The sequence below is a fragment of the Cyclopterus lumpus genome, chromosome 1 (assembly GCF_009769545.1).
Source record: "Cyclopterus lumpus isolate fCycLum1 chromosome 1, fCycLum1.pri, whole genome shotgun sequence".
Classification (NCBI taxonomy): domain Eukaryota; kingdom Metazoa; phylum Chordata; class Actinopteri; order Perciformes; family Cyclopteridae; genus Cyclopterus; species Cyclopterus lumpus.
The window spans coordinates 23,277,504-23,287,503 of record NC_046966.1 but is presented as its reverse complement, the minus strand read 5'-3'; the positions used below and the strand labels follow the sequence as shown (position 1 = coordinate 23,287,503).

The 10,000-nt window shown below is 37.4% G+C and overlaps 4 protein-coding genes across 5 annotated transcripts in view; 2 read left to right on the top strand and 2 right to left on the bottom strand.

Annotated features, from left to right (window-relative positions):
- LOC117732764 (E3 ubiquitin-protein ligase TRIM21-like) overlaps positions 1-10,000 on the bottom strand; it is a 299,335-nt gene that overhangs the window by 49,436 nt on the left and 239,899 nt on the right. The window lies entirely within an intron of this gene.
- The window catches only part of LOC117732666 (E3 ubiquitin-protein ligase TRIM21-like), a 703,346-nt gene that overhangs the window by 623,846 nt on the left and 69,500 nt on the right, over positions 1-10,000 (top strand). The gene's annotated exons all lie outside the window — the stretch shown is intronic.
- snrpb2 (small nuclear ribonucleoprotein polypeptide B2) lies at positions 3,438-6,353 on the bottom strand. Its single transcript, XM_034536807.1, is given in 7 exon segments — positions 3,438-3,742; positions 3,835-3,923; positions 4,202-4,240; positions 5,742-5,876; positions 5,962-6,132; positions 6,284-6,319; positions 6,321-6,353. Coding segments are annotated over 7 exon segments (660 nt in total). The 5' UTR covers positions 6,351-6,353; the 3' UTR covers positions 3,438-3,582.
- The window catches only part of kif16ba (kinesin family member 16Ba), a 20,224-nt gene continuing 19,712 nt past the window's right edge, over positions 9,489-10,000 (top strand). The window contains 1 exon segment of the mRNA XM_034536769.1: positions 9,489-9,885. Within this exon segment, the coding sequence (XP_034392660.1) occupies positions 9,839-9,885 (47 nt within the window). The 5' untranslated portion in view covers positions 9,489-9,838.

Here is a 10,000-nt window from a genome sequence, read left to right as displayed (position 1 = left end):
AAAATACAAATGCATAGATTCATTTTTTTTTTTTTAAGTTTTCTAAAACAGCATTGAGCTAATTAGTGCATTTGTTGGGGACTATTTTCAGCAGCGGATGAATCCACAGAACATTCACTGTCGTTTTGAGTCTAAAAATACAGGATATTACTTCTGTTTTCACATCCTGTACACGGTGTACTATCCCATCACACACACACACACACACGCGCGCACACACACACACACACACACACACACACACACACACCTGTGTTTTGACGCTCGGTGCGACTCAAAAGATGTTAAATCAGAGTTTTTCTGACGCATCGTTTTCATGGTTTTGCTGATGCCGTTGCTTGGTTACGGAGTTCACGAAGCCTACTCGTTATATTTGTCCGCGGGTCGAGGAATGTTACGTCTCGGCTCGGACGTCATCTTTTTTTTTTAAATGTTATTTATTTTGATCGGACAGTTTGTTCTCAGCAGTGGCGGAGGAAGTATTTTTACTTCGGTAAAAGTACTAATACCTCGCTCTATAAATATTCTGTGACAAGTACAAATTCTGCTTTTAAAAAGTATAGAATATGACTTTTATATATATATTATTATATTAATATTACTCATTAATTAATGTAAAAGCAGGATTCTACTGTTACATTTTGAACTATTGATTAAAGATTATTTTACCTTTTTTCAACATGGATTATTTTCTCCATTAATCGATTGATTGTTTGGTTAATAAAGTCTCAACATTACTGTAATATTAATTACTATTATTAAAGGAGACTTTCTGTCTGTCTGAATACACCTGAAGTCTCCGTCTGTCTCTTTAAACAAGTCTCTGTCTCTTTAAGAACCCAAAGTCTGCTCTGATTGGTCAGCATTTCTTCTGCCTCTATAGAGGCCCATCCTCTCATCCTGATTAAATTCAATTACACAAACGATGATTTGTCTATTTTAAAAATTTTATTTTTGCAGGTCAAGAACATTGCACGTTTGTCGTAAAAATGTGTTGAAGTATAAGAATGTGAAAATATGTAATTTGGAAAAACTACACAGCCAAAAGTGGCAAAAGAGTCGCCGGGTGAAACTCATCAGGTAAGCTAACGTTACATTTGTGCGCGTAACGCCGCTGAGTTAGCTAGCGAGCTAACGGGCTAGCTAGCCGAGGTAACGTACATTTTTGTGAATAAATTAATAAATTGAATAAATTAATTCAGAATATGACTCTTAATACATTTAAATTATGGTAATGGACCTCCATAACGTTGACGTTTTGTAGATGACATTATGTTGTTGTTTAATATTTAATTGTTTAATTGTGTTAATTGTCATTTTGCAAATGTATTTATTTTCTTGCCATTCTCACAGACACACATAGTTAAAGTTAATTTTAAAGTTTCACAGTCAAAATCGTCTGCAGCTAAAACAAATGAACTACTGGGAACAATTAAATATAGAAATAAATAAAATATATTTATATTCCATGTGGTACATGTATGATGGTTCAACCTTCTCATGTACCTCATTCAATATATACTGCAGCACATGCTGAATAATGAATGTTGTTGGCCATATGGTTTGTGATATATATATATATTATTTATATATATATATATATGTGTATATATATATATATATATTTGTATGTGTATATATATATATATAGCTGCTTATGGATTCATAATTTCAGTCATTTCTTCCAAGCTAAATTTGCTCTTCTTTGTCATGCATCGCCATACCTTTGATATTTTAAAGTTTCTGGCAAATTATAGAACATTGAGGACATTATTGGACGCTCAGAATTCATTTTGTGCCCCTATTTTTTACACAATTCAATAAATACATCACTGATCAAGAAAATAGCCGGCAGATTCACAGATAATGAAAATATCCATTGGTTGCAGCTAATGTGTTTATATATGTGATGTTCATTAAATCACATTAATACATTTCTAATTTGAGAGATTCCTCGTATAAAGACAATAAAACAGCTACTCTTGTTAAAGAAAGGTACAGTCTCACTTGTCTCCAGTGACCAAATATGTATGTAGGATGCATGTGTTGAACTGTAGACTTAAATAATATTACAGGCGAAAGAAAGTATTATATATATATATATATATATATATATATATATATATATATATATATATATATATATATATATATATATTATATATAAATCCAACATCAGGTTTCACACCGTTAAACATTCTCCAGCTGACACTGAACATCGTTCTATAATAATTAAACTAAATCACGTCTCAAGGTTACATTTAAATATATTAAATATCATATTTTGTGGCACAGACCTGAAGCTGCTTCTCCGCGCGCTCTGATCCGCTGAATGACGGGAGGACCGCGAGGCGCGTGCACGGGCGAGGCACGCGCACACACACACACACACACACACACACTGTCCTTTTAGAAAATATATAATGGGAGTTTAAATGTTCTCTTTTGCAAACAAACCATGAATAAAAACGAGCTATTAGTCGATTAATCAGCAACTTTGATAAGACATCTGTTCCAGCTTCACTTGCTTTTCCTAATTGATGCCTAATAATTGTAATGTATTATTAATAATGTTGAGCTTTGGGAGCATTAAATAGATGGATGTTTATATTGTAATGTATTTTGCAAAGGACACACTAACAATGAATAGACAGAAACACACACCACAAGACAGGGCTGAAAGAAAAGCAATGCACTCTACCAGGTGTGTGCGTGTGCGCGCGTGCGTAGAAGCCTGTGAAGCAGAGGAGATGAAGCTGCCATGTTTGTTTGTCAGGAGACCTTCAGTTCTGCCGAGTGACTTCAAAGCGTCTTGAAAGCTGCATTCTCTCTACTGACCACCAGGGGGCGGAGACTCCGGCTGAATAGATGCAATATCAATTACACTTTCTATATTTGATTTGATAGTCAGTTGTTGACATACGGTTGGCTACATACATACATATATATATATACATACACACATACATATAAACACATACATATATAAACAATATATATACATACACACATATATATATATACATACACATACATATATATATATACATACACATACATATATATATATACACACATACATATATAAACAATATATATACATATACACACACACATATATATATATATACATACATATATACATAAATACATATATATATGTATGTCTATATAAATAAATAAAAGCGCACACACACTCTTTTATTCAATGACTCACACTTTTGTTCTGGGCGCATCAGAGACACACGGACGACTTTTGGCGTCGTCTTTCTAACTTCGTCTTTTCACAGTCGTAAACTTCCAGAGTTTTGCAAAACTAAATGCAACTTTCACGACGTGCAGAATTCATCTTTTTTAAAAAGTGACAAAAACTAAATCTGCTCCCGTTTTTGTTCCTAAAAGATCCAGGATGGAAAAACTCACATCTACGGCAACGATAATGTAAAAGACTTTTATTTTACAAAACAAGATGCAGGCTGGCGATTATTCGCCTTGAGCTCCATGAAAAAAAAAAAAACGCATTTACAAAAATCAAAAAAGCATCTGACGACACAACGGAAATCCTCCCTCTGGCGGTGGGAACTACTTCTTGGCGTACGTGATCTTCATGGCGCAGGTCGCCGTGATCCTGAAGCCCTGCAGCGCGTCCTTAGCCACGCCCGCCTGCGTGTCGCTCTCAAACTCCACGAAGGAGATGTCGTGTTTCCCCGGGACGAGACGCACCTCTTTGAAACCAGGAAACCTGCAGAGGATTTTTAAATAAGCACGATCAGCACAGGTTTTTATGAAAAGAACATAAAAAAAAAAAAAGACAAGTCCCGACTGAGGACTCACTGGTTGAACAGCATGGAGAGCATCATCTCATTGGTCTCTTCAGGCAGGTTGTTGAGGAACAGGATGTAGTTTGGTGGATTGTCCGGCACCTGAGGGGACAGCAGAGGTCAACATCACCACTGTCCTAACTGGACGAGGACACACTAGTTCACGGCAGAATGCTACGAATCCTCCAAAATGATATGAAACAAAAATACATTTTGCTCTTTAAAAAAAAAATCTTTTTTATGGATTTTTAGGATTTGGTGGCATCTAGTGGTGAGGTTTCAGATTGCATCCAACCGAACGCCCTTCCACCCTTTCTGAGACGGCTGTAACGCTGCTGGCCCTTTAACAGTACAAAAATAAGCCCCGCCTCTGGTCTCACCTGTACTGCGTTGGAGTGCACAGGTGCTGCTGCTGATCCCTGCAAACAAACAAACAAACAAACGACATTAATGTAAGAAATGTTAAAGCACATCCCATAATACTCTGCTTGTTTAATGTTTGATTTTGAGCACAAATATATATTATTTGATCTTATGCACTATTTTATGGCTAAGATTATCTTTTATTTTGTGGAACATTTTAATGAGCATTCTTGAGACAATTAGATCTCATTATTAACGACCGCTTCTGTCGAGAGTTGGACAATAAACTTTTGTTTGTGCCTGTAAATTTCTCAAAATATTTTATGACGCCGATAAAACCTTTTTTTATATAGTTTTAAAAAATTAGATCCTGGGTGTCAAAAATAAAAAACTAAATAAAGTATTCACTGTAGGAGAGTTTAGTAAACACCAACCGTAAAAAAAAAACATTTCTAAGAAAAAGGTTCAGCAAGGAAGTAATTTTTAAAAACAGCCAGAAAGTTATTATGAAGCAATCATCGGCACACAGCTCTGCCTCCATCACCAAACTATTTCCTGTTAGAGGGACAGAGTGTGTGTGTGTGTGTGTGTGTGTGTGTGTGTGTGTGTGTGTGTGTCCTGATGAAGGGCAGATAAATTAAAGCCATCAATCTTTCTGGTAAATGACAGTAATGTGTGAAGTTCTGTGATCCAAACTTCATCAGCTCTCAGCATCTTGTGGGTGGAGGCTGGTGCTGGTGTAGTAGTCGAGTTAAATGTTTACCCGTCACCTAAAAGCTTTAAACCGCGTTGCTAATTTCATCTAAAAGAAATACTGGGATTTAACACGGGGAGTTTTTCTCATTAAAACTAACTCTGGCGCCGAAGTGACATTTTGAGACGGCTGCAACAATTAATAAAAACCTCAATAAAAAGGTTTGAATAGTTTTGCACAGGCAGAGGACCGACTACCTATCGATCCCATTGACCGGAGGAGGTAAAACTGAACTAAAAGCTATTTTTTTCCTTTCAGCGGAAATGCTCCAACTTCCTTCTGATGAACAGTAACAGTGTATGAGTCTGTCATGGGGCTTTTATTGTGAAAGGTAAGAGCTGAAGGAGTGGATCTGCTCTTGTCTGCCTTTTAAAAAAAAGAAAAGAAAGAGAAACCGTTGTTGTTCACCACAGAGCCTCCGTGGAATTAATTGCAAGATTATAACTGGATTTATTAAAGCACAGACTGATAGTTTTAATAATCTGTTTACGGGTTGACTGAAATTGAGTTATGAAAGTATTGAGACCCTGATGGGACGAGACAGAATGTGATGGAGATGCTGGAGAAAAAAAGGAGGACCTAAAATATTCTGTAAACTCATACAGCTTCATATTCAACGAGCTAATACACGATCATATTTCCCCAGGCGATGAATCTAAATAAATTCATGAAATAAATCGTAGATCTTGCTCTGAAAGAATGATCCACAATATCAATTTGTACACAAGGACCGTGATCAACGAAGACTTAATAAGCTGCTGCGGCGACCATTTAAAAAGAGTGAAACCCAAAACGCGGCTCACCACTGCTGGTTTCTTCAGGAGGCTGGTTGCCGGCTCCAGAGCCTTCTTCTTCTTGTCCTTCTTCTTGTCCTTGTCGCCGTACGTGCCTTTCACCTTGGCGATGACCTCGGAGTCCGTCTTCGCGTACTGTATCCTCTGGGGGGGGGGGACAAACAACAGAACACGGGTCAGTTAAAGTCCAGAAGACGGAGGCGTGCGGGGACGCCGTCGTTATTCCTACCATGGGCTTGTTGTAGAAGGGGAAGCCCTGAAGTTGCCTCAGTGCGTTGGTGGACGCGGCGAGCTCTTTGAAGACGACGAAGGCCTGACCCCTCATCTTCATGGTCTTCAGGGCCACGATGTCGACGACCTGGCCGAACTGCGAGAAGAGCGCGTAGAGCGAGCGCTTCATCTCTGATTTAGAGGAACACACAGTAAAGCAGAATATCGTCACATAAAACACTGGAAACAAGAGTATGTTTGACCTTTAGCTTCATGTCCTCAACACAAAGTTAAATTAAATGAGTTGCCTTCATTAACACTGCTCTTCTTAAAAGGAACACGTACCTTCTTTTTGACTTATCGTTTACATTGTTGATTGTAAATGGTGTGGTTTGGTCGGATGTCCATGTTGGCGTCTGACGGAAACATCGAGAGAGAGAACGTTAACGTCTTCATTGGCTGAAAACACTTGAAATTAAAGTTTGGACCCAGACGTTATAGATAGATATATATTTTAAAAAATCGGGATAAAACTATATAATGCAGACACCAAAGTGATAGTAAATAGTTTGGTTCCCAAAAGAAGAAGAATTAAATGATTAAACTTCCATTTGGTTTAGCACAGTGTTGCGGGACAGAGGTGAATCGTGTTGGAATTTAGATTTTTGTATTTGTTATTCCAGTCGAGAAAGGCGTCCTGTGACCGTCCATCACTATTGAAACACAACCGTGCTACTGTGCTCTAAATACTGAGTTTGTTTCTTTTTGCAGTCCACTCACGCATTAGACTGAAGAGGTTTAAATGGGCAGTCCACAGCATGTTTATCTGATATTATAATGATGCCGAACACTGAAACTAACCTTCCGTTTCTATTGTGACGTTAAAAAGACGAGCTTCACTAAAGCAACACACGCCTGTTAATTCAAGATAGTTGTCGGCTGCATCATTGTGCACTTGACCCTGAAACAGGAAGCTGTTAATATTTAAATCTGCACAACATTTCGACGCCGAGCTTCCAGCGTATTTTTTTTACCAGCGACTGTGTGATTTCTTCTTTCTTACTCTGAGGGATATTTTGTCTCTTTCAATTGAACCGTTCAAACGCAAACCCTTCACACAAAATATATATTCCAAAACCTAAAAGCATGCAAGACAATTAAAAAAAACCATATATAGAGTAGTTCTCCTAGACATCTGACTTTACAATAAATCACCTCTGGACAAATCACACAACTGTTACACTGTTTGTTTGTTTACAGCCTTGCACTATTGTTTTATTAGTTAATTTAATATTATTCTATTCTGGTATATATTGTGCATTTTATATTAAAATTGCTTTACGTGCATGTATAAATGCTAGTGTAACAAAACAATTTCCTCTCGCGATATTAATAAAGTATCCATCCATCTAAAGTGCCAACACTATTGAGAATTATAGTATATTATGTCCAGAGAGACACAACGAGAAGTTATCGCACAAATAGATTCTTTCTGGCATATCATCAAATCGGAAGCCATCATTTCCCATCCGACGTGTTTGTTTACGTTTTATTTCGGCTAAACGCTCAGTTTAGCTCAATATTAGCATACGTTAGCTCAACGCAAGCTACGTTCATTCACAATGAAGCCGAGCGGAACTGGAAAAACTACGCGTTTGTGTTTTTAAAGAGGTAAAACACAATAATATAATAATATACATATAACCCATAAACATGTATCTATTGTTCTGGGGATTCGGTAAAACTATAAACGGATTACATAAAGACGAAACTGTAATAAATATTAAACTCACCGCTCTCTCCACACTTCGCTTGTAAAACCGGAAACACGCAGCTGGCGCCGGAAACACTTGCTGCAGCTTTAAACCAGCGTTGACCTCTATCGCCCCCCGCAGGCCAGGATGGGGAACTGCATCCCGCAATTCAGAGAGGATTATTTCATGCTTTTAGGTTGGAGAAAGCCATCATTAGATAGTAATTGGAGTTTTGTGCACAGATTAAAAACTAGAAAGAAAAAGAGAGAGAAACAAGACAACAAATAATATATATATATAATATATATATATATATATATATATATATATAATATATAATTAAACCAGCTCATATCCCAAGTCTCTGGAGAACTGGATGACGGTTCTAAACTAATAATCCTAGGAGAAGGAAACACAGCACATATTGGTGTATGATATGTTCTTTTTTGCCACAACCCGAGGGACAGTGAGTGGCCAACACACACACAGACACATGCGCACACACACGTGCAAACACACAAACTAATCCTTTTATTGTGTGTCAAGAAACACAACTGTGTTTTCTTTTAACTCATTTACTGTAGTTATTTACTCTGTTATATTATTATTATTACCTATCTATCCATATGAATTGTATATTTTTATGTTGTTATGTCTTAACGCTTTGAGCTATAATGTCTTTGCAACATTCATGCCAATAAAGCATATTTAATTGAATTTAATTGTGTTTTAGTAAAGCTCTACTCCCAAGTTTCTAAGAGAAATAGAAGGTTTGTTTCGGGGTTAGCTTTATTGGAATTGGATCAGGAAATATCAGCTGATCACACTATGGACTGACAAATCACAGTTCAAAAAGCCCCTTAAATCTGCCACTCAGTCGACTGCAGGGGCCCCGAAGAGAAGCAGACTAACTCAATATTTAGAGCCCAGTTGCACCGTTGTGGTTCAATAATGATCGAGGGTCACTTACGCTTTTCTGGACTGAAAAACAAATTTAAAAATCCGGAAGGATTCTCCGTTGTCGTGCAATACTGGAACTAGGACCGTCCTCGACCACAGACACTCTTTGTCAACTCTCGACTAATCGATTATTAGATTTATTAGTTTCTTCCCAAAGAATGAAAACAAACAAAACTACTCTCATAAAGTTCCTTAGAAATAAGCCATCACCATGAAAAAAGACACTACAATCAGAATCAGACTCGGTGAAAGAATAATGAATCCTTCGTCTAAAACAATCGATTAGTATGCATCTCTCTCTCTCTCTCTCTCTCTCATATATATATATATATATATATATATATATATATATATATATATATATATATATAATAATAATATAATATAATATAGAGATACATATATGAAAACCTTACACACACACACACACACGCACACACATATATATATATATATATATATATATATATATATATATATTAATATTAATTAATTTTGATATACATAAAGAAGGAAAAGAAGAAAAAAACGTATATATTTCCGTCTTCTTCTTCTTCTTAATAGTATAAAAATAAGCATATATATATATATATATATATATATATATATATCCTTTTTCTTCAACCATCAGTAATGTGTTTTTTGTCTTCTACACCTTTTATTATTATTAATAATAATAGTATAATAAAATAATTATATATATATATTATTCTTCGTTTATATATATATATATATTTTATTCATTTTTTTATACTATTAATAAGAACAATAATATCTACTTTCTCCACCCATCCGTAGTGTGTTGACCCCTCCCGGCCTCCGTACCGCTGTAATGTTTTCATCAGCTGGTTCTTCCTCCGTTACTTCGCTCCTTTCTGTTTTTCCGTCACATGGAAGCTAACCGGCTAACTCAAAAGTCACCATGGACGTGAGCCGGTTCACACCGGGACGGAGACGCGGTGCCGCCGGACAACGATAACACCTGACCCCCCCGTCCCGCCCCGTCCCCCACCACCCCTCCCTCTGCCCAGTCTGTCCCGGTTATCGAGTGACGTCGTCGGTTATCTGTGAGACTTTTGCCCCTTCATCCCGCCGCCGCGGCTCCGCGCTAGCTGGACAAGCTAACTAGCTGGTTATAAAGCGGCTCCACTAACCTGCCGACTCACCGACTGGGCATGCGCGATGGCGTCGGTTCGGGTCGCGGTTCGGGTCAGACCCATGAACAGAAGGTGAGTGTTTCCGAGGACAACAACAAAAGAATGTTGTTTATTTTTGTTCCGCTAACTGAGGCGACTCGGCTCGTGCAGGTGGTGTGTTAAAAATCACGCGCACGGACTCGGAAAC